At 40.6% G+C, this 23,364-nt stretch overlaps 1 protein-coding gene and 1 long non-coding RNA gene across 3 annotated transcripts in view; one reads left to right on the top strand and one right to left on the bottom strand.

Annotated features, from left to right (window-relative positions):
• The window catches only part of CERS6 (ceramide synthase 6), a 144,805-nt gene that overhangs the window by 37,965 nt on the left and 83,476 nt on the right, over nucleotides 1-23,364 (top strand). For both annotated transcript variants that reach the window (XM_035331892.1, XM_035331891.1), the window contains 2 exons: nucleotides 19,381-19,486; nucleotides 21,788-21,918. In XM_035331892.1, the coding sequence (XP_035187783.1) occupies nucleotides 19,381-19,486; nucleotides 21,788-21,918 (237 nt within the window). The remainder of the gene's footprint in view (nucleotides 1-19,380; nucleotides 19,487-21,787; nucleotides 21,919-23,364) is intronic.
• On the bottom strand, nucleotides 1,746-3,401 carry LOC118170011. The gene is made up of 2 exons (XR_004752426.1): nucleotides 3,311-3,401; nucleotides 1,746-2,752 (listed from the first exon to the last, which is right to left on the bottom strand). It is a non-coding gene; the product is annotated as an uncharacterized LOC118170011 (long non-coding RNA).

Below are 23,364 nucleotides of genomic sequence, written 5' to 3'. Positions count from 1 at the left end.
CTGTCTGGCAGAGACAGCACCCTCTCTACTCTTTCCGAATTAAGTCATTAATGAGGTTCCAGGTTTGGTTGGAAAATGCAACTACTGTAACTTCTGGCAAATGTTAGTGGAAGACTGGGTCCTCATCATTCACCAGAGCCCCACATGGTCGGTGGGAGCAGGAACACCAAAAGGAAAGGAAAGATGCTTCTATAAAACTGATTAGGGCAGGTGACTTCAATTTACAGAAGTTGCAGATGACCCATTTCTGACGGCTGAACTACAAGCTCCAAGGACAGAAGAATCGCAGCTGGGTGTTAGATGAAGTGCCGCACCACAGCACGTCAGTATAGGCAGGAAGAATGGGAAATGTGGAAGATGGAGCATGCAGGTAAAGTTTGAGTCTGATGGACGTTTTGTGAGGCAGACAAATACTGTTACATGTAAAAAAAAGTTCTTAAAAGTGGGTTCTAGACCTTTCTTTGAACTGGAAAGAACCCATTGCAACTCCCTAGCAAGCTCTGCTGTTGGCAAACACCTGGTGGTAGAATTCTTGACTTTAAGACAGAACATTTTCAATCAGCTAGGTGAGGGTCCATTGATAACCTTAGACTATCAGAGTACAAAAACTACTGTTCAGTTAATGTAGGGAAACTTAGTGTGCTTCTCTGAAGACTTGATTAGCACATTACATTAAAAATAATGCCAAGTAATTGTTTTTGATTTATGCTATACTCTATGGAGGAAGTGTGTGTAGATGTGTGTCCATGTGAGAGAGAAAAATATGGTGATCTTCACTAGTAATCCCGAACAGCTATGATTGCCTGGATCATCTAGAAACACAAGACGTTTTCAGCAATTAATTTATAGACTTGCCATATGTTCATTATGGCGAGAACCCAATAAAGGAGAAGAGCTGTTCATTGAAAGATTGGTTGTATATTTTCACAATGGCTGAAGCTTGAAGAAGAAATCCACAAACTTTAATCTTCCTTTTGAGAAGCACTTAGGTAGTGAGTTCTTCTGTTAAGTTTATAGTTAGAATATTAGTCCTAAGATGCTTTAATGATCCAACAGAAGAAACTTAAACAATTGGAAAATTGTGCTTTGTTTACTCAGAATACAGTTTGACTGCTCTTGGAAGTTTCTGTTGAATTGTACAAAATGTTGGTTTGGGTTGCTTTTTAAATAAATGGAGAAATAATTTCCAGCTTGATTTTTGAGTATACTGTAATTTTAGCTAATAGTTTGAGAGTAAAAATAAAGTTTTCTGTTCTGCAGGTATCTTTAAGGAATGATGCAAGTTTTTGTTTGAATTGTGGAACATGAAATCCTTCTACAAATGAAACTGGTCAAATTATCATTTGTTTTATCTATTAAATGGGTTGGAAAACAATCTGGATCTCAGAACACTTTTCTCATCATGGTTTATTATTTAAAAAACAAAAGATAAATGAAGGAAATATGTTTTAGATATATACAGACATTCTATTTGACCTGTGTTGAAAGGCTTAATAGAAAGTGAAGCTTTGATTTTTTTTTTTTATAGAAGCAAAAGATCTTTACTATGCTATCATCCATGAGCACTGTTTGAGGAAAATCATTGAGGATTAAGATACAGGCTTCAAAACTGAGTATTTGGTTTGCTCGGAGTGAGTCACAGCACGTTGTATACCGCTACTTGACAGTGCAGAAGGTCCAGGATGTTTTTAGCCTGTCAGTTTTCTCAGAAATGCTCATTTTCACCACCTTCCTTGGTCCATCTCCTCATCTCCTCCCTCTATGTAATGCCAGCGCTGCCACATCTTTACTTGCCTTCCGATCCAGCAGACGTTAAGCAGTGTTCGTTAGGTTGCCTTTAGCATCTCACTGGGTCCAGTCTCTAAGGGATCTCCTGGGTTCAGGTCCAAGATGCCTCTCCCCACTTAACGTGTCACAGCAAAACAAACCATCACCAGCAAAATAACCCCAAAACACTGTCCCCTCGCCCCCAGTGAGCAAACAAAATCCAGCCTTTCCCTCAGGGTTTCCATAGCTATTTATCTAAGGTACTGAGACGGTAATTGTTTATGGCTTGCTGAGTTAAGGGTGAAAAATTATCCAAGACTGTAAAAGTTCAACAGTGACTGCTATAAATAAGGCCCTCCTCAGGAACAAAGGCCAGATGGGGCTGATTTAGATGAATTGTGTGTAGCACGGCCTTGGTTTCAAAGGAATTTAGCCAAAGGCAGGAAGGGTAAACATGAAGAAATATCAGAGACAAAGGCTCCTGGTGCGCATTCTTGCATTTCAGATGTGTTGTGCTCTAGTCTGCTGCTCAGTTATATAGGCTACTCCAAAGGGCTCCTGCAGGTGCTACGTGGGATTGCTGGTGGGAGAAAAATGCCTTGCCATCATCACAGAAACTCCACTGAGCACCTGAACAGAGAAAGAAATGCTGCCAATTCCCATTAATCCTGTCTGAAATGGCCTGGGAGTAGCCATGTATTTTGCCAGCCAGATGTCCAGTGTCCCAGCCTGTGGGGCTTGCTGGCATTCCCCCTGCCTCCGTCTGTCAGGGTTGCATCCTGGGGCACTTAACCATACCAGGGTTTGGGGCTGTGTCATGTAGTGCTGTGTCTTTCTTCTTGCAGTAACTTGTCAGGCAGCATACTGCCTGTGGTAGAAATGGAGTTGGAGAGCCATTTGTTTTAGTATTCAGCTGATACCGAGCTGCATCTCGGTGGTGGAGGCAGTGTTTTGCTTTTTAATGATGGATCTGAGTGCCTTCTGCCTGTGCAACAGAAGGAGAGAAATGACTAGAAATGAGTAAGCTGAATTGGACTGATTTGGTCCTACATTTAATGAAGGTTAAAAAAAAAATGCTTTTGTGACAGTGAATTGCAGTTTGTGAGTCTTATTTTTTCCTAAAAGATAACTATTTAAAACATACAGAATGAATAGTAGATACAAAAACTATTATTACAGTTACACTCTGGAAATCCAATGTCAAAATGGAGATAGTTGAGTTTTTTTAAAACCAGTCACTCCTAAAGTTGTAGGAAATAGACAAGCAAGATTTCATTTTCAAAATGCTAAGCTTAAAAAAAAATCAGCAGCTATGTTATCATTGCAAGTACAGCAGCAGTGAAAGCCCAGCAGTGCCTCTCTTTGTCTCTTCCTAGCCACTCTCTCTGCCCCTTGCCCCCCCTTGATGTAGATTGCTGTTTGGCTGCTCCTGGAGGCTAGCAGCATTCAGTACATATGCTCTAGGATTAGGGTTTGTGAATCGTAAAAGATGGTGAGGGTTGAATTTTTACCCCTTCCATCTGTAGTTGCATTGATGACCCACCTGATACGGACTGGGCTCAAGTACTTTGAGCCCCACATGGCAGATCGCTGCGCTCGTTAATCGATTTCTTCCATAACTACGCAAGGCGAAGAGGAGGGGGTGCAGGGAGGAGCAGCAGTGAGGCTGGCTGGCAAAAGATTTGACCTAGTTTTTCCAGTCTGCATGGCACTGGCACTGCAGGCAGAGTCAGCTGTAAATCTGCCTCTGTAGAAAAGCATTTCGTTATTTATTTATTTTTGTTCCCTGCGTGAACAGCAGCGTTTATTCTGAGTGTTCAGATTTGGTGGTTAAAATGCAAACTTTTGTCAGTGCGGTATAGTGTAATGGAAACGTGCGCGTCTGGGGAGGAGGTGAGGGAAGGCATGCGCTTCTGCTGGGTTGTTGGGTTCTCTGCTTCTGCGCTTCTCTCCCTCCCCCGGCCCACTGTCACTCCTCTTTCAGTGTTGGGTAGCTGTGTGACATTAAACGTTTGCTTTATCGTCCTGACAGTTTTAATGACGTGAGTGTGAAGCACGTATTCTTCCCTCCGTGTAAGAGTTGGTGTGACTCTCCTTTGCACACAAAGTTAAACAAAGCTGAAATATATTTTTTTCTGAAGTGTTTGGTAATGTCTCTAAGCTAATCATTTTGTCTTCTTATTTCTATGTATATCAAGTGGTGGTGGCCTCTGCTAGGTTTGCTTCTTTGTTCATTTTAATTCCATCACTTAGCAGTGAAGGACCAGGGATTTAGTACCAGCAATGTAACAGCAAGCTGTCTCTTGTTTGCAGCATGGGGATTCATGACAGGCAGATGACTGGTGCTTTGACCCTCCAGATGCTCTGGATAAGCCTTACAACAAACCTCTGAAGGGGGTACTCAGCCACTGAATACATACATGTATAATGTTTGTCTCCTACCATTTGATTGCAGAGAGGTTTCCTTACAGAGCTGTGAGTGCAGGGTTCTGCGGATGTGCAGGGCTCTGCCCCAGCCTGACTGGGGTTTTCCCTGTCCTGTGTACTTTCATAACTGGTTTTGTTCTTGATCTGCTTGCATCTGCTTCAGGAAAACCATGCCCACCTGAAAGTCAGGGAATGGACTCTGTTTCTGAAGCTGCTCTGGGATGTAGCTGGAACTGCAGCCAGGACACTGGATACCCGGGATGCCCATCCTCCTAGGCCACACCCTGGCTTTTCTTACCCAGCCTGTCCTGAGGCTCCCCTTTATCTTGCTGTAGCACAAGCTCAGCTCCACATAGCTCTGTAATTTCTCAGCGTTTGCTCGTGATTTCTACTGTCTTACGGCTCTGGCTCCTCTGTTGGCTCATCCCAGCAAGGGAGGCTCTTGAGGTGGGCAGGAGCTGATAGTCCTGAGTTAGCAAGGACAAGCCTGCTTTGATGGTTGATAAGCAGAGCAAAGGTGTTGCCCTGGTCAGGACAGGTTCTGTCAGCTTTATGTGAACTCCTCAGAGGTTGGTCCTCTTCAGCTGGCCTGCATATGTCAGTCAGCAGCATTCAACTATTCAGAGCATGAAAAAGGAGATTCGGCGTGCCTTGGTATAACGGCTTCCCCAAGCCCTCCTTCCTTCACCCCTCCTTGTTTTTGCAAGTGTTCTTCTCTGAAGCAGGGAAAATATTCCTGTAGGTAAGAAGCTGATCTGGCAGGGGAATGTATTTGTCACTTTTCCTCTTGTAAAGTAAAACTTGTGATGATGCCATTGTTTTGGCTGTTCTGCAGACTTTTCTTTGTGTTCCTTGGCCATGGGCACCGAGGCAGTGGTCACACTCCCCAGGCTGTGTCCAGTGTTTCTCTTGAGGTTGGTGACTGACATGCACGCCAAGAAAGTGACTGTCAGCCAGGGTGCTGAAAGGAGATGCACTCAGAAGAGCTGCTCTGAATACCCTTCTGAAGCAATCGTGTCTGCTGATCTGACATTTTCAGTCCAGCTCTAAGTGAGCTACCGTCCTGGGCTGTGAAACTTCTTTGTGTACCCTGGATAGAGATGTCACATCACATTTGTTGTCAGGGGAAGGCAGAGTTTGATCTATAATTCTGTGTAAAGTTGGTAATTATCAGCAAATACTTGACTGATGTGCTTTCTGAATGTTTTGGGTATATGTAGGAGGGGAGTGCAGGAGTCTTGACAGTACACTAGCTGAGTGTGTGGTGGTCTGTAAGTGCTCTTTTTTTTTGCCTGGGCAAACAGGCTGTATGGTTATGTCTTCAAAACCAGCCTTGCAGTGATCTTACCTAGGTATTTCCCTACTCCCTTCCGTCTCCTCCTTTCTTCCTAGGGCACGGCACTAGGCAGGTTGAGTTCAGTAATGCTGCTCACAGCTAATCTCTGGCACTGCTGGGTGCGAGACTGGGTGTCGCTTCCATTTGGCGAGCCAGCATCCCTAGGTACCATCCAAATAGCCTTAGTGTTTGTTCCTCCAAACGATCTTGTAACTCTTCATTCACACCAGGACGCTCCATTTACTGTGTTACCCAGAGCAGTGGGATAAGCATTAAATGCCTGTGGAAAAGGTAATCCCCAATGAGGTGGCACGTTTATTTCTGAGTACTGCTGGGTGTTTTTTGATGATAGGGCTAGGTTATTAAGGGCTATTATAGGGTTAGGACATTCAGGAGTACCCAGGTTGTTTCTTTTCTGCAGCTATACCATCACCTTTTCTGGTGACAGCTTATGTAAAAGGCAGAATGTTTTTCCTTTCAACTTTTTAGTTATATTCCTAAATAAGAAGAATGAATTTATAACCAGTCTGTTCTACTTAACAAATAAAAATCATGGTCTGCAATTGAATATTTTTTTTTCAAATTCTGCCTAAAAATATTCTATAATGATATGATTAAAATTCATGGGCCCCAGTTTTGGTTATTAGTTTACATTTTTATTTCCTAACAGAAGGCATGAAACCAATGAAGAGCAGGAGCTGTTTCCTTTGTAACGTGGTGGTGGTGATGTGGAAGAAGTTGCTTTTATCCCAAGCAGCATGCACTGTGGTTTGTTAAAGGAAAGAAATAAACAAACAAGACAACTCTATTGATCACAGGGAGATGAGGAGGCATGGCACCATTAAACAGAAATACAAAGAGTAACAAATACATGCCACCTTAAAAGCATTAAATGAATGTTATCTTACCAGTGACTGTATTAAGTTGCTGAGAAAAATCTTGGACTGAGCTTAAAAAAAGTAAATAAGAGGATTGTAACAGTTTATTTTCTGGCCTGTTTTGCTAGACAAAATATGCTTGCATATGGATACAAAATGTAAGTGGTTCGCAATACCCCAGGTAGATTACTTCTTTACTTCTGTTTGCCACGTGCTGCAGCCAGTTCCATCCTGCTGATGCTGGCGAGCCGCCGCTGCTGGGCCGTGCTGAGCCCCAGGGGCTGGCCAGGAGCTGCATGTGCCTCATGAGCATGCAGTGTCACGAGGCTCCCTGCCTGGCGCTTCCCACTGCAGCCACCAAGGGAGTAATTGCCAAAGTGGCGTTTGGGTGATCCACAAGCAAATCCTATTATTTGTTAATAGGATTTGTTCTTGCACTGCTTTGTCCAATCGCTAATTGTTTATCGCGCATTAGGAGTACAATGAGATGCCTGTCAGCTGTGTTATGAGCATTTGGTGTGAAAGACTTGCTGAGCCTTTGTCTGCACTGGTGGGCTTTGCTTTGGGAAAGCCTTGGTATGGCAGGCAGAATGCAGGGGCTGAGAATGTCAGGCGCTGCTGTGGGTCCTTCCCCCTGGGTGGCCAGGTGGGAAAGGCTGGGGCTGGGCAGGAGGAGGGCTCCAGGGAACTGTGATCTCTCCTGGCCTGACCCAACCCATCCGAAATTCAGTACGTCATGATGTATGTCTTATGTGTACGTGTGTTTCTGTGTTTGAATAGATCTGTATGTTCATACACACTCTTTCTGCTCTTGTCTCTGTCCATCATTTAATCCCGTTTGGGCCGTGTGTCTTTTCATATGCAGACATGTTACAGCTGGCTCTTTGCTTTGGTTGTCTCACGCTTGGCATACGTACATATATATATACATGTATACACGTGTATGCACACATACAGCTTTTATATATAAATGAATACCTTTGATCATCTTGTGTGACTAATATCCACCAGCCAGGTTGAAAATTGCTTCCTCTAAGTTCTTTCAAAAGATTAGATGATTTTGTGACCTCGCTCTTGGAATTAAAGTTTAACCTCTAAGTCAAACCAGCCATCCTTATTTCAAGCACTTCCAGAAATTCAGCCATCCAACTGTGAGACAGCCACGACCTATTCCCTCTTCAAAGGGAGCAGTCTTCACCAGAAGAAAGATTTAGTACGAGCTTTCATCTCGGAGTAGGAAAGTTCCTGAAACACATTGTGCCTTCAGGTGGGGGGAGAAATAGGATCTGCATCAGTTACTGGGTCCTCATCAAGAGCAAGGCTTATATTTCAGTCCTCTGTCACATACCACATCAGACCCATAGTGGGGCAGCCAGTCAGCCTCCCAGGAGAACAAAGAGAAGCTTATGAATATGTAAGGACTTCATGGTGTGTGCTCTTCTCTTCAGACCCGAAGTCTGTCCCAGATAGCACAACACAATATCCCAGAGCAGAGCACGCCTGTAAGTGACTCAGGCAAGCCTGGCACATTTCCTTGGATGCACAAGAACACCTCTGCTGGCTGGGCAGGGTCTGGCTGCTCAACCCATGGAGTAAGGCAGCAGGGAGGGGTCCTTGAGCCAGAAAGTCCTGAAATACTTTGGAGAGTTAAATTTTTATTATCATTCCATTGAATGTAAAGCTGCTTCTGTCTTATCTACTTTCAAAAAATGCATGCTAACCTGAGGTCGCTTAATGAGTTCTTCTTCTAGATGAACAATATAATAGCTCAATGTTTCAGACACTTTTTAGTATTTTCAGGAAGATGTTGCTGAACTGCCTAGTTCTGTTCTGTGACTTGCTGTGGGCTTTTAGAACAATATTGGATGGATTGATTGCTGCTAGAGTGATCACTGGGGATTTTTAACTACATCCTTCATTATTTTCTCTCCTGGTAGTAAATTGATCAGTGTAAGGAAAATAAATGAATATAAGAATATAAGAAGGCAGTGATGTAATGAGCCATCACATAATGACCAAGCTACCAAGGAGGAATCTGGAGGAGTAGCACCAGCTTTCTAGTGGGCAGTTACATTGTTTATCAAAATGAGTACTGAGGCTTTTGCTTCTTTAGACAGTTGCTCTGAGGCACTAGTAACTTTTGGGTCAATTCCAAGTGGTAGGTAACTGCACCGTCTTTGTATCTTGGAAGCTGCCTTGGAGAATGAAGGAGAGCGTGTCCATATGCCGGGAGGCCAGTGGCTGGTATGCCTTGGCTGCCCTTTGATGTAGGCGCAGGTATTGCTCACAGATCTTGCTGCCTTTTTTTCCTTCCTTGTTCACATACTGAAAATGTGACCAAAGTAAAAGATAAAGTGATGCTGCAGAGCTTTGTGGCTTAGAACAGTAGGTCACCATAATACACTAATACAATTAAGGTGACCTACTGTGATTTTAAAAATTAAATCAGCTATCTTCCCTTCCTACCATGCTTTCTTTCTGCCCTTTTCTATGTCTGACACTTAATCCCATTTGGGCAATGTGTTTTTTTACATGTAAACATTTTACAGCTTTGGTTGCCTTAGGCTGGCCAAAACAGTGGTACCTATCAGCTCTGTATTTCAGGAGGTGCCAGAGAGGAGCAGGAGACAGCTCAGCAGGGTCAGGAATAGTATGGAAACAGATGCACTGGGAATGACTGTTCATTTTTCTCCAGTACAAGCAGTAAAAGGCCAGAATTTAAACCCGGGGTGATGAGTTCATAACAAAGGGAGATGGTTCTCTTCACACAGCCTGAATTTAAGCTGAGGAGCTCTTCCACAGGGTGTCAAAAGTTTGCATGGTCTCAGTATCCCACTAGTGCAGCTTGGGGAGGGGATATAAGCTCTTTGGGGACTGCTGCATGCAGAGAAGGCTTTTTGGTCTAGAAAGTCCCCGAGCCACAGCTTTTTAGAATTTTGGAGAATATTTTTTATCTCTGTTGACCTCTAGTAGTGGGCTAGAACTTTGGAGATGTGAATCTTAACACTGACTTGTATGTCCTGATTTTGCCATATGTAAAAAAAGAGTAGGAGTGATACCTTCAGTATTGTATCATCCACACCTTCTACAGCTTTGGTAATGCTGAGGTCTACTGAGAGGCAGCCCCGTGTGTAAGGGATGTGTGGGACTGGACTGCATCTCCATTTTCCCTCTGCCTGATCCGTCCTTGGAAAGTTACAGAGTGACTAAACTCTTTATTTTTAGACATTACAAAGAAAGAAAGCATTAGACAGCTGGCTGCAAAAAATATTTATTTGTGACCTTTCTCCACATTTGTACAGTTCTTGCTTTCTGGCGAGAGTTCTGTTATATTTTGGACATGCAATTTCTCCATGATTCAGTTCTTCGGTCTCACAGTTTCAGGAGAAACTAAAATGCTTAGAGCTTTATGCATACATATTTAAATAATAATCTTTTTTTTTTCTTTTTTTAAATGGCTCCATGTCTGGAAAACATGGGCTGAGGCTACTTCTATTTGTAAGCTGTTGGATGAGGTTTGTCTCCCATTTCCATAGAGACTTCCTAACTGGACAAGCAACAGGAATAGAGGGTAGAATGGGGGCTGTGATCAGCAGGGTCTGCCTGGCAGGTTTTGATGGGAGCTAGCAGGCATGTAAAGGTAGCTGAAGCCATATTGATGCTGCTGATCATATTTTTTTGTGATTGAAGCAAAATGTCAGGAAAAAGTTGGTATTTTTGACTTTGCACATTGTGGAGAGATGATTTTTAGACATCCATGTTCAGTCAGAAAAAAAGGACAATTAAAATGTGAGAAACCCAGTTACAAAAAAAAAAAATCTAATTTTACTACAATTGAATGGTTCAGGTCAGTCATGTTCTTTGAAAGGGTAAGTCTATAGGACAAAGCATTTCATAGTAGGGCTGTTGAGTGATGACAATAAAGAATTGTCAGTAATTTGTTTTATTTACTTTAAACGGTGTGTGTATTAGCACTGCAGAAACCAGTAGGCCTGCAAGCTGAAATGCAGCTACATCTTTTTTGTTTTTTTTTTTTTGATTACAGCTACCTCTTCCAAAGACTGGTGAATAATGTTAAATGTTCTGTGAAAGTACACGTGGATTGCAGGCCTTGAATCACTTACTGCCCCCAGGCAGATTACTGTGACCAAATTTTTTCTCTAAAACTGATGTGTACAAACCCATTTTTCACTTATATAGCAACCAAAGTATGAAAAACACTTAATGCTGAGTGCTGTTTTGCTAGGACAGGATGCTGAATTTATAGGGCACTTTGCTTCCCAGCTGAAAAATTATTGAAAGATTTTTGAGGTGAAGCTTTGCTCTTGCAAGCTGAGATGGAGCAGCTTTATACAGCTCTGAGCTGAGGCAGTACTGCAGCACGTGGCTGTCCTCCCCGCTCACAGCACCTGTGCCTGGAATTATAAATCAAAGAAGAAATTGAACCCAAGTTTAGCTGTAAGTTTGACTATGTCAACCTTTTCTTTTGAAAAGCAGAAGGGAGCCCAGGAGCAGTGCCGTGGTGTGACCAGGGCTGTGGCAGCACACGAATGCTGGTGCCTGGTGTTGCAGAGGGAAGTCCTGCCAGCAGAGCAGGCATACAGCCCTGCACAAGCTTCTGCCATCGCTGGTTCTGCCACTCTGGCTGTGCTAGATACCAGCAAATACCTGTACTTAGAGAACTAGTAGATTGTTCTTCCTTATTTCAGGCAAGCAGATTCTTCTTCCAGGCCATTAGTTCTGCTGGCCCTCATCAGCACGTCAGGCTGCTACCAGCCCTGCTCCCTGACAACCAAAGGATGCACAGGTGCATTTGCTGCTGCCACCTTGATGGCTGCTTTGATTTTTGTTAGGAGCAATGCCCTTTCTTAGGAAGGATTTCAAACAGCTTCCCATCTTTGTGGTTACAAGGTAATGGGACATTTGTGAATGATGGTTTTCTTTGTGGGTTTATGTGTGGGTTTGGTTTCTAAGCCTTTTAAAATTAAATATACAATGCTTTGTAGAAATGCTGAGGTTGAAAACACGAATGCTTGAGAAAATTTGTCAGGTCAAAACATGAACAAAGAATTTTCAAAACTTTAGAGGAAAAAAAAAATAAAACTCAGAGTTTGTTTCCCAGCAATCATTTTTTCCCCTCTAGGGAGTATAAGTGCTTTCTAGTAATTTGAGCCAAAGAAAGACAAAACCTCAGTCATTCGGTAACTTGAATGTTCCTGAAAGCTACTTAGCTTTTCTTTTTTTAGAAGCATATGTGGGTTCCACGGTACAGTGCTTTGTTTTTATAACTTGGTGGGGGAGATGGGATAATGATGCTGGTGTGTCAATAACAGATAATGCGTCTCTACCATGAAGAGAAGGAAAGGCATCAGACCTCTCAGATGAAAAGCATATCTATCTATCTGCTTCTGACATCACTTCAGAGATTTGGGAATAGGTTCTCTCTGGCTTGGCTCTGAGCTCTCCTGCCCGCTGCCCTCCGTGGCACGCTCGGCAGCCTTGTGTGCTCCTGCCTCGTGTGCTGGGCAGGCAGCGTCTTACCTCGGCAAGGTTTCCTTGTGAGAGTTGTGACCCATTTCCCAGCACAGCCAGCACCTTTTGGAGAACTTAACTAACTTCTCTGTATAGCTACTGGTGAGGTTAACTGGGTCAGAACTGCCTCTGCTTTGGGCCTTGTATCCTGGTGGTGCTTCTGCAGCAGAACGTGTTCATATTGAGAAACAGAAAGAAAAATCAGTTCTGGGCAAGTTATCCTGAAGTGACAAGCTGACCCGTCTACTGAATTTGCCATAGGACTGTCACGATTTTTTGTTGTTGTTGTTAGTAATACAGGTAACTTCTGAATTAAATCGGTCAGCTGTACAAAAATAACAACACAAACTCAGCAGTTGTTTGATTTGTGGCAGTAAATCTGTTGAATATCTGCTCGGATACAAGTCTCTTCTGCTCTTGCACATTCTTGTAGCTAGAGCATATTTAGATTGCTGTTGATAAAACAGCAATGTCCAACAAGTTAGACAATGGCAATCATAAATCCCTGGAATGATCTGTTTTTAGGGAGCATGAAGTAGATGAGCTGGGAAAATTTGTTCTGCATCACTTTCAGAAAGAGAGCCCAACTCTTCAAAACCAAATTGGGCACATCTTTAGCACAGAGAGGAATTGTTGCTGGTTATAACTGCATTCTCTGGTATTTATAAATATACTGTTAGGAAAAAAATAAGTTTTGATGGATGTGTTTAAGTTGCAGGATTAGGTTGCTTATTTTTTTTTCATTATACAGCTTAGAGCTGGCTGTGTTAGCAGCATCAGCAGTCCTTTATGTAAGCACAACTTGAACAGTGCCTGTGTCAAAGTGAGTTTTTATCAGGTTCACAGAGGTGCTGTATGTGTGTAGTCAGAGTTTACCACTTAGCTCAAACTAGAGTTCATTATTCTTGGAAATGGCTCAGAGATGCTGTGTGCACTTCTGATTTACCTTAGTTTTCTCAAATTTATCTCTGAAGATGCATCCTCAGCACAGGAAGGGGAGATTCAAACTCCCCTTGTGTACCAGCAGGCAACTAACTCAAGTGTTTTTGTGGTTGTGAGAACTAAAGCAAAAATGTTTTTTTCTCAGTGCTCATGGGGACTTTGTAGCCAGGGTTCTTCCCAGTAGCTTCGTTACACCTTGGATCTATTAGCACAGCTCATGTAGGAGCAGTCTCAGCATTTTTGTGCAGATCCTTTGAGCCAGCTGAGATACGTTCCCAGAAAGCAGATTGTTTGGCAGGTGATGGATAGGCTCTTTGAGATTTGGGCTGTAATAAGAGACCTTTAATCCTGCCTGTTTGTCCAGAGGATGACATACTTTTAACAAAAATAAAAGGCAAAATGGACTGGTTTAAGCTGTGATCAACATGTAAAAAAAAAAAAAAAAAAAAGTGTATCAGGTATATACTCACTTTGCTGTTCTCACTGTCACTGATGAAAACTTGCATGTGGGCTTCCATAGTGAAGTTGGCCACAGAATAAAAGTTCAAGTGAGGGAAGAAGCATGATTTCTGTGCTTGAAAAACATTAGTGGAAAACTGTTTTCTAACTCATGGGAAGATTTTTCAGAGCCTGTTAGCCATTAAAATGCGTCACATCTAGACAGAAGAAATCATTGCTTTTACCAGACTTGGGAGAAACAAGAAGGCTGATGCAAAACTAAGAAATGGCAATAATAGGTCAGAAACTGAAATGAAGTCAGTCTTTGCTTGCAGACCTTGGGAGAGGTCTTGAGGAGACAGGTCACTTGTCTCAGTGCAGTTAGCTTGAAAGACTTCAACTAAAAATTGAACAGCTTTTCAAAAACTTAACATACAGAAACATTCAAAATATATTGCATGTAAATAAAGGAACAGCTTTATTGTTTTATAGGGGGAGGCCAATGGCTTAAATAAACTTCTGCTTTTATTTTGCTGACAGTTATTCCTGGGTCTGGGGCCTTGTAAAACTTCTACTGCTGTCCTTCATGATGGCAACTTAATTTAGGTTTGCCAACTTTAAATGCAGAAGTATAAAATATAATTTTGCATCTACATCAAAGAACCTCGTCTTGATTTAGATTCTCTTGAATGGGTGATTTTTTCCTTATCATTTTGTATATATGGACATGAATTCAATAGCTTTTTGGAAGATTGTATTAGGACAGTATGGTAAAATCAAGGAGCAGGTAGTAAGGTATCTTCCCACAGTAGAAAAGATATATGAAAATCTGTAGTAAAATTTTTGCTCATTCTGCATGCAGGGGGAAGGCTGGTCATGATTTCTGGGCCCCTTTTTTATTGGCTGGTGCAGTCTGAGTATTGTGTACAGGGGAGGGTTGAGGGCTTTTTCTTGGTTTTCCTAAAAAGAAATAAATTGCAGTGAAATGGAGCAAGGCTTATGGTTTTCAATTTCTGGATTCTTGCTATCTTGTTCTAGAGATAAAATTTTGGTGAAATCAAGTGAGCCTCTAAATAAAACAGAAACACTTGGGCAATAAGCATTGCAAAGTAGTACAATTTTATCACTTCAAAGGCAGTGGGAAGGAATCCAAACATGCTTTGAACTGGTTAACATATATAACTTCTTAGCTATTGTTGTCAATTATTTTAAGACTGATATTTCTTAAACTGAATGTTTAGGACGAGCCATTGTTTGAGTATTTTCTTTATCTGTTAATTTTGCTTAAAAGTATTTTATTTCTTAAATCACTTATTCATTAACTCAGCTAGCTTGATAGATTTTTTGGTGCTGTCAGAAAAGTCTTGCAGACCTTTCGGGCTGTTTAAAAAAAAAAAAAAAAAAAAACTGATGCCTCTTAACCTGTTGGGGGCACTGAAGAGGTGTGAGCTTCTTCAAAGCTACTGAGAACCTGGCAAGCATGGATTTGCAAAGGGTGACCGTCTGGTCACCTTTGAAATAGCAAATGACCTGCTGGTAGGGAAACACTGGTGATCCAGGAGGGCTCTACAGGCATATTTCCAGTGGCTTAATAAAGAAGTTGCTTATCTTCATAGAATTCAAGGATGTATCTCTGTACATCCTTTTGACCTAAGAACACTTAGGCTTCCCCTCCAGCACCTCCACCCACTCAACGTGTCTATTGGTGTTACTGAAGCACCTCCAAAATCTCCTAGTAATGTTGTGGAATAATTGCCTATATATACATGTTTTCTATTTAAATTGAAGGGAGAGTTTGAATCAAATCTGTGGCAAGGATCTGATCTTGCCATACTGCAACATGGAGTGTGTGCTTTGGCCCCATATCATAGAATATCCTGAGCTGGAAGAGACCCGAAGGATCATTGAGTCCAACTCCTGGCTCCACACAGGACCACACAAAAATCAGACACACACAAAAATGCAGGTTTCTGACAGGATTTGAGACGAATATTACACATCACCAGTAGGTCTCTCCGATTTATAGTAAAATGCAGAGTTGAAAAAAAAAAAAAAGAAAAAGAAAAAAAAAATTCTGCTTCCTGTGACACTTTGAATTATTTGTTTAATGCAAACTTTGCTAGTGCTGATAAATATCAGCCTCAAAGGATTATGAGGGCCAACACTAAGATGCCTAGTTAATTCTGGGACTCGATGTAATTTGTCAAGATGAATAGCAGTAAGCTAAAAGGGTTATGGTAATTAATTAGTACGGCTGGACTATGCAATAAAGGAGTATAAAACTGACTCTGAGTAAAGGCATCTCCCTTACTGTTTTATTGAGGTTATTTGATTTGTGATATTAAAGTTATGTTTCCAGTTTCATGCGTCCACGATGATTGGTGTTCACTGAGTTATTGTGTTATTTGACCCATTCGTATTTCTAAAGCAAAATTTTCACAGGGTGTGGAAGATGCAGAAAGTGGAACAAGCTTATTATTAAACTGTATTTTTCTGAATATGAGGAACTGTGTGTTTGGTGTAGAGGGGTGGGAATGGCTTCTGAAGAGTCTGAGGGTTTGGGTTTTCAGCTGGCATTGAAGGACATGGGATTTGGACCTCTTCCTATGCAGCATTGTGCCCACTATAGCCACCTCAAGGAGTAAATTGCACCCAGCTGGCATTTAGCTCCTTCCACCAGGGCAAAACTAGTTTGTTTCTTTACTTCTCTTTTTCCCCTGCGTTCACTGGGCCGTAACGGTGGCTGGCTTTGTCTAGTGGACATTTACTAGAGGGCAGGCCAGAAAGCCAGCATGCTTTTTATCAAAGTTAAATGCCTCTGGTGAAATGTTGCTCCTTTTTACAGTCTAGTATGTATGGGGGGGTATTTTGTGAAGGGTTTCTTGCGTCCTTTGTGGAGAAAACACAATTCCCAAGTTTGGGGTGGAGCAGAAGGCCTTGTTGTCACTGCTGCAAATAGCTGAGAACTACAGGCAGGGTCCAAGATGCAAAGTGGTGGCTGCCTCCGGGAGGTACAGGCCGCTGTTAGATGCCCGTCGTGGCTGGGCAGGCAGCGTGGTGTTCATTGGCCAGCAAGGGCTGAGTACCTTCCGCCTGCTTACTCTGAAGTACCCTGTGTTAAATGAGTGGTCATCTGTGGCTTTTTTTGGTTTGGTTTTGTTCTTAAATGTGGCTTTAAACAGTGGATGAGGAGGCTGCCTTTAATAAGGTTCTTGAATTCTGAGTTTAATTACCTTGCTTGTTTTGTTATTTCATTTCTAGATACAGAATGGATGGGGCTGCATTTGGCAAAAAATGTTTGTCCTTTTAATTTCTGTGTAATTGAATGCCAGCTTTCAATTCAGCTTCACTGAAATCAGTTGAAAGAGAGAGATTGTTGTGGTGTTTTCTTGGATTTACGTGTGGGGAGGAAAGCTGTAATATATTCAATTCCACACTCTTTACTCTCCTACAATACTTCTTTCCTCTTAATTGCAATACCTTATGCAATAAATAGTCCCATGGGTTTCAGTAAGTCTGTTTAGGGAATTGAATACCACAGTGCAGAAGAAATGGAAAAAATGAGTAAAGCTTTTAAGAAGTACAACATTTGGCAAAACGCTCCGTTTGTGCATGTATCAAACACTACTTTTGTTTCATTATGAATCAATTTAAATTATTACAGAAAGCTTAGTGAGAATTATGATGACGCTTTTTACATTTGGTGTGAAATTTTGGATCCTATTGATTAAGTTACACTTTTAAAGTTTCATTTTAACCTTGAAAAGCAATTTTAAATATTGCAAAGTATATTTTAAGCTTAAGTTTTTATATGAAAAGTAAAAAATCTCTCTTAAATCTTATCTGTGCTTTCTCCTGTGTTTCTCTACACATTTCATTAGCAAGACATGCCATTTTAAGAATGGCATTTAAGCAAACCCTGCAGCTTGGCTTAGGTTTAAATGAAGATCAGCTCAGCATGAAGCTTGTTGGAATTGCATCTGGTAGAATTTTCTAGTAGGGACTCATCTACCTGCTTTTGATCTTAAAAAATTCAATACTTTATTTTTTTCTTTTGAATTAGCATGTTTAGGGAAGTGTCTTTCTATTGGAGTGAAGGAATGATAATCTCATTCCTTCCCTCAGCAGAAGGATAAGAGCTTTTTTCAGCCTTTTGTACAAAACATGGACATAAAGGGACTGAGAATCTTGGTATTTTTTACATGACTGGAAGTGTTTTACTAGTCCTTAGAATTAAAAAGTAAATTTCTGAAATCAAACTCTATGTGCATTTTATCAGCTTATTCAGCTGCACCTTTTTGATTACCTGATAACAGCAATGGCCAACTCTGATTTGATTATGTCCATGTTGAACTAAAGAATACAACTCTCTGTTCTTTTTGTCATTTAGTTTTAGATAAAAAAATGTCCCTTCAGTTCTAATAAAAGCAGATTTTATGTATCTCTTGCACTTTAAATTGGAAACTTGTATATTACTTAGCTAGTGTACAAATTGTATATTTTCATATAACACAAATGCAGAGCTTATATTTCACTTTAATCAGCAGAAGCAGCAATTTTAGTTCAAAACAGTACTTAAAATGGTGCTTGAATGTGTATAAGAACATTATAGTTTTGAAGAGCATGTGGTTGTATTCAGGTGGATAAACACAGAGCTACATCTTAACTACTTAGTGTGTTGGTTTTGTCTCTGTGGCAAAATAAGTCTTAACAAAATAAAATCTTTAAAGTGAAATCAAGAATTACTTAATTCAAAGATGGCAGAAGTTTAGGAAACTGATGGTTTTCAGGGGACGATGGGATCCAGTTCTTACTTCAGTTACCACTGCGACTGTATCCACCTGTTAGAAGTCAGTAAACCTTATTTTACCCTAGTTCCTCTTCAGCTGTATGGATTAAGGTCCTATTGTTCTGGGCACCACAGAAATTAAGAACAAAACAATATATCTGAGCCTTAATAATTTACATATAGGCAGGCATGTACTGCATAAATATGATCTATTTAAGTAGTGTCTTGAATTACTCCCCATCAAATTTTCCTGTATATTTTTCCAACTATGTGACTCTTTATCGTGGTTGCTGCTTGTGAGCAGAGGGTAAGGATAAATTCTGGTGTGTTCCTCTCAGAGTATCCTCTCCTTTCTTTTCAAAGGAGTTAGCCTCAATAAATCCGAACATGCTTTCCTGTGGTGCTGAGGCAGGCACCTCTGGTGCTATTGACAGACATTACTGATTCCTCTACTATTCTTATATGGATCGAATTCCTACAAATTTGTAGGAATGAATCCCACACTTGACCCTTAGACTTTGGGGATTCAAGAGTGGGACCCATACTTACAAATAGTTTAGTTTTTAATGGATAGAATGGTTTTCTTTGAGTGTAAGCTATTTAATTCATCTCTAAAATATGTTGGAGACTCCCAGTTTATAAACTGGCTGAATTTATAGATTGGTGTTTGGATCTGTGACAGCTTTGTGCTTGAGCAGAAGAATTAAGAGGAAAATCTATTTCTTAAGCAAAGTCTTTGAGTCATGGCTCAACATCATTTGAACTTTATGGTTCAGAAAATTGTATTGACTGGGCATCTTCAGTGCTTGCTGCCTTTAAGGACTTTGTATGAAATTTCACTGCAAAAGGAGTCCTAAGGCAATAGCTACTAAAAAAAAACAATCTGTGAAAAAGGCCTTATTTGGAGGAGGAGAACATTACGTGCTCTTCAGCTCTGCAAGCTGCCATGTTCTTTTCATTAGGCAGTGCTTCTCTGGGAGGCATTCCTCTCATGCTTTTGTTCTATGCTTTTTTTTTTTTCTTCTTCAACATGAAAGAAAATCCCCTGTTTCATGTGCTCTGTGGAGTTCATTTCATCCTTCAAAGTGCTGTTACTTATTTTGTCATGTAATCGCCTGTATGAGCTTGCTTTTAAGCTGTTAAGCTAAGTATTGGTTCGTGTTGGCAGGGTTATAAAGTTTGCACATTTACCACGTCATTGATAACAGTAATGAAGTAAATAACTGAAGGATTTCACTTACATTCTTTTTTCACTTTTCTGTTTCTTGTAGGTTCATTGCTAAACCATGTGCCTTAGGCCTTAAAGTCCAAGCCAATGGACCACAAAAAGCTCAACCTAATGCTATCCTGGAAAAAGTGTTCACAGCCATTACAAAGGTAGAGTACCTAAATATTTACGTTATGAAGTGGGATATGGCATTATCAAATACATCTGAACAAAATGCAGGTAACTGCTAAATTCAGTACTGCTAAAATCATAACATTCAAATGTCAAGGTTTTCATTGGCACGCCAGCTTGAACAGTTGTGCATCCCTTCGTGATGTGTCCTGTAAGCTTTTAAACAATCAAACAAAAAAGTTACAGAAATACTTTATAGGTGTTGTATGGCCACCTACTTTTTTATTTTACCTCCTCCCTTTTAGAAAGCTCCACAGAATCATTGTTTTTTTGTTTTGGTTTGGGTGGTTTTTTGTTTGTTTGTTTTGAATGAAGAGCAAATTCTGAGATACTAAGATGGAACTTTCTGTGTATTCCATGGAATTTTGAAGCTACCCCTTCTAGTGCAACTGCTTGAGAGCAGGGTGCTGGTGGTTTACTGTTGTCCTAGATGCTTGTGATTGTCCTAGATGCTTGTGATGCTGAAACTGGAAGGAAAAGCTAGAAAAGTATGGAGAACTGAGTGAACAGTATTTTAGTTTGCAGTTTTTTGTTTGTTTGTTTGTTTGTAGAAAATTAGGTTTTTGCCACCTCTTGTCGCTCTTTCAAGCTCCCATTGTGTGAGATCTTCAGCTAAACCTGTCATCCTGTCCATGTTTTTGCTGGACTCTGAGCTTTCTCATAGCACTAAGCAATGATTAGATGTCCTTTTAGATGTCCTTCTCCCAAAGAAGTCAATAGGCAGTTTTCCTTTTTTTTTATTTTTATTTTTTTTTTTTTTTTTAGTGCAAAGGCCTATGAATACCTGAAGGATGAAGCCACTCTGTTGCAGAAACTTAGCAGTTCCACCTTGGCTCCAGGCTGCAGCTGGGCACAACACAGCAAAGACACTAATTAGCTGGAATTTCAGAAACTATTAAGATCACAGAGGGCTAAATTGGGTTAAATGTCACAGACAGTGAAATACAGCATGAATATGTCTTCTTTGTGTGTCCTACCCTATGCTGAGATCATCAGAGCACTTGGTGCAATTGTTGTCTTGTTTTCAGAGAAAGTGATGCACGCCTCATTTCTAAAAGATACAGCATGGGTGCTCTCTCCTTGACTCAGCTGGAGGAAGAATTACATTTTTAAAGTCAGTGAGAGTAGCTTTTCTCAATTTTACATTGGAAAACCTAGTGGCTACTTTGATTTACTTAAAAGTTAAATAAAAAAATAATTTCTGAGAAGGGATGGGAAGTTCTGAGAACTTCCCCCTTTTCTCATCTAGTTCTTTTATTTTCCTTTCTGACTTCTTTGCTGGAGACTGATAGAGGAAACTTCACCCTGGCAAAGACTGCTGCTTTACCCTTTGCTATATTTAACAAGGTCTTTGTGGTGGCAGATTGTGCATCTTTTTCAATGTATCTGACTGGCTTACAGACCTAAACCTAAAGCTCCAGAAAACAGATCGTCTGATGGCTTTTTCTGTTTCTTAAAAAAAAAAAAAAAAAAAAGGAAAGAAAAAAAAAAGGTTATCAGGAGAAATATATGAACTGTCCTTATGCAGTACTGTACATGTAGAATTGCTGCATGATCTGAAATGTGGCCTGTTCCACTCTTGTCTATTTAGTATTCAAATTAAGAATAGATTCATTTTATTTTACTTTGTCTTTACATGGGTTTGCAGAGAACAGCCACTTGAATGGGAGGAGAGTTTTACATTTGCTGCTTTGCAGAATAACTCTGTAGCTAATTTTAAAGGAAAAAAAAAATTCCTTGTTTCCCAGGTGATTTTCCTTTTGAAACTGTCACTTTGTTTCATGACCTCATTTTTTAACATTATTATGCACAAACATGGGATATATCCTCGTCTTTCCATGTCAGTCAAGCAATCTTCACTCCTACAACTGTCAATGGGACCGAGGTTGGGATATACAAACTGTGTGGCAGGCAGGGGAGCATTTGTAAGCCCCTCTGCTTGATAGATATGTCATTTCACCTCTGCTTACCATTACTTTCCAAGTTTCATGCATGGTTTCATCCAGTTACCCCCTGTAAGTTTTTATCAGTAATAACCAATATGCAATATTGCAGCATATGTCAGCCTTCTTATATCAATAAGATACTGTCACTGTAAACATATTTTGATGTGGATGTGCCAGCAGAGATTTCTGTCATAGTTATTTTATTTCTATTTATCCATTTGTCTGACAAGCAGCCTCTAAGTCACTGGGAGGTGGTTACTGCAGTTCTAAATTTAAAGTGGAGTTACCACAATTGGGAAGAAGAAACAATTTACGTCCTTCTCTGTTCTGTAGCATCCGGATGAGAAGAGGCTGGAGGGGCTCTCTAAGCAGCTGGACTGGGATGTACGCAGCATTCAGCGTTGGTTTCGACAAAGACGCAACCAGGAAAAGCCCAGTACTCTTACGAAGTTCTGCGAGAGCATGTAAGCAAACTGTCTTTACAGCACAGTCTTTCTCCTTTCTTTATACAGCTTGACAGAGATCTGAAAAGGAGCAGTAAAAATAAAAGTCAATTGGGTTGTTAAAGCCCTTCCTTGTTTTTCTCATCCTGGGCTTGATCCTTTTACTAGCACAGCTTCTTGAGTGCACTTAATTCTGAAAAACTAAAGGCTCCTACACTTTCTTTGGGCAGTTGTTTTTCACCTGCAAGGGTTTACTTCTAAGGACTGCTTCCCAGAATCCAGCTGCTCTTTGAAACTGGTTATCTACACATAGGTCTTTTTTCTAATCAGACCCCATTGTTTTTAGTCTCTGAGTCAGATTTCATGCTGGCTGGATTTAACACACTAATACTTAATCTGCATTGAAAGAGTGTGAAAAACTAAATCTACTTAATACATGTTTTTCTTAAAGGAGGAATGGTAGATATTGAACTTGTAACAAAACACAAAAAATACTAGTTTCTTTGAAACACTTATAAGACTCAGCCCTCCAGGACTGCTGTAATGTTGTTCCTATGATGTGGAAGGTCATGCATTTAAGGCAAGTTTTACATGCTCCAAATTAAGAGGCTTGGCAAATAATGCCATAAACAAGCATCAGCTTTATCATACCCTGTGGTCAAGTAGTCATGTTATTGCTGGCTTAAAACTAGTTATGCTTTTTGTTAGCTGGGAAAGAAGTGTTAGGTAGAAATGTCAGCACCAATAGAGGAAGCCTATTTAAATTTGAAAGTGAAACTTGGTTATTTTAAATCTATTTTTTTAAAAACTTTTTTTTCTTTAATTCCAAACAATTTTACAAGATTTCATTAAAAATTACAAGTAAAGAAATTAATATATATATATATGTGTGTGTGTGTATATATTTATATTTCTTTGTGGCATACGTTATGGTAAGAGCTGTGAATGCAAACTGGAAGGTGAGATCAAGCTGTAATGAATGCCATTAACTTCTGCAGGCAGAAGTAAGTTCCAGCTTCATTTAGAGAGGCCCATTGGGCGTTACTGCAATATGTATACTTAATAGTAATGACAATGCTTGTATCTCCAGAAAGAAGTGTGTTGGTGTGAAGAACAAGTGGATAGTTCAGGTTCTCTCAGCTCACAGTTTGCAGAGGGTGCAGGGGGAGTTGCCTCTGTGATTCCACAAGTACTGTTACTGTGAGAACGTGCTGCTCTCTGCATGCGCGCGTTGCCCTGATAGCGTTTGCAGTGGTGCAGCAGGTGCCACCAGGTGTCCTGTCATGCGTGTTGGATGGAGCTGGTGGCAGTTGGAATAGCACTGGGAAGTATGGGATACCCTTTTATTCCCTCAGTATGGCTGTGAAACAAGTGTCTAGTTAAATCAGGGCATTACATGTGGTTCAGTATCTTTGGAGCAAAGAAATCCAAATCTACTCAAGGTCAATAGCCTTTTCACAGATGTAG

Source organism: Oxyura jamaicensis, chromosome 7 (genome assembly GCF_011077185.1).
Source record: "Oxyura jamaicensis isolate SHBP4307 breed ruddy duck chromosome 7, BPBGC_Ojam_1.0, whole genome shotgun sequence".
NCBI lineage: Eukaryota > Metazoa > Chordata > Aves > Anseriformes > Anatidae > Oxyura > Oxyura jamaicensis.
This window is presented reverse-complemented; position numbering and strand designations above follow the sequence as displayed.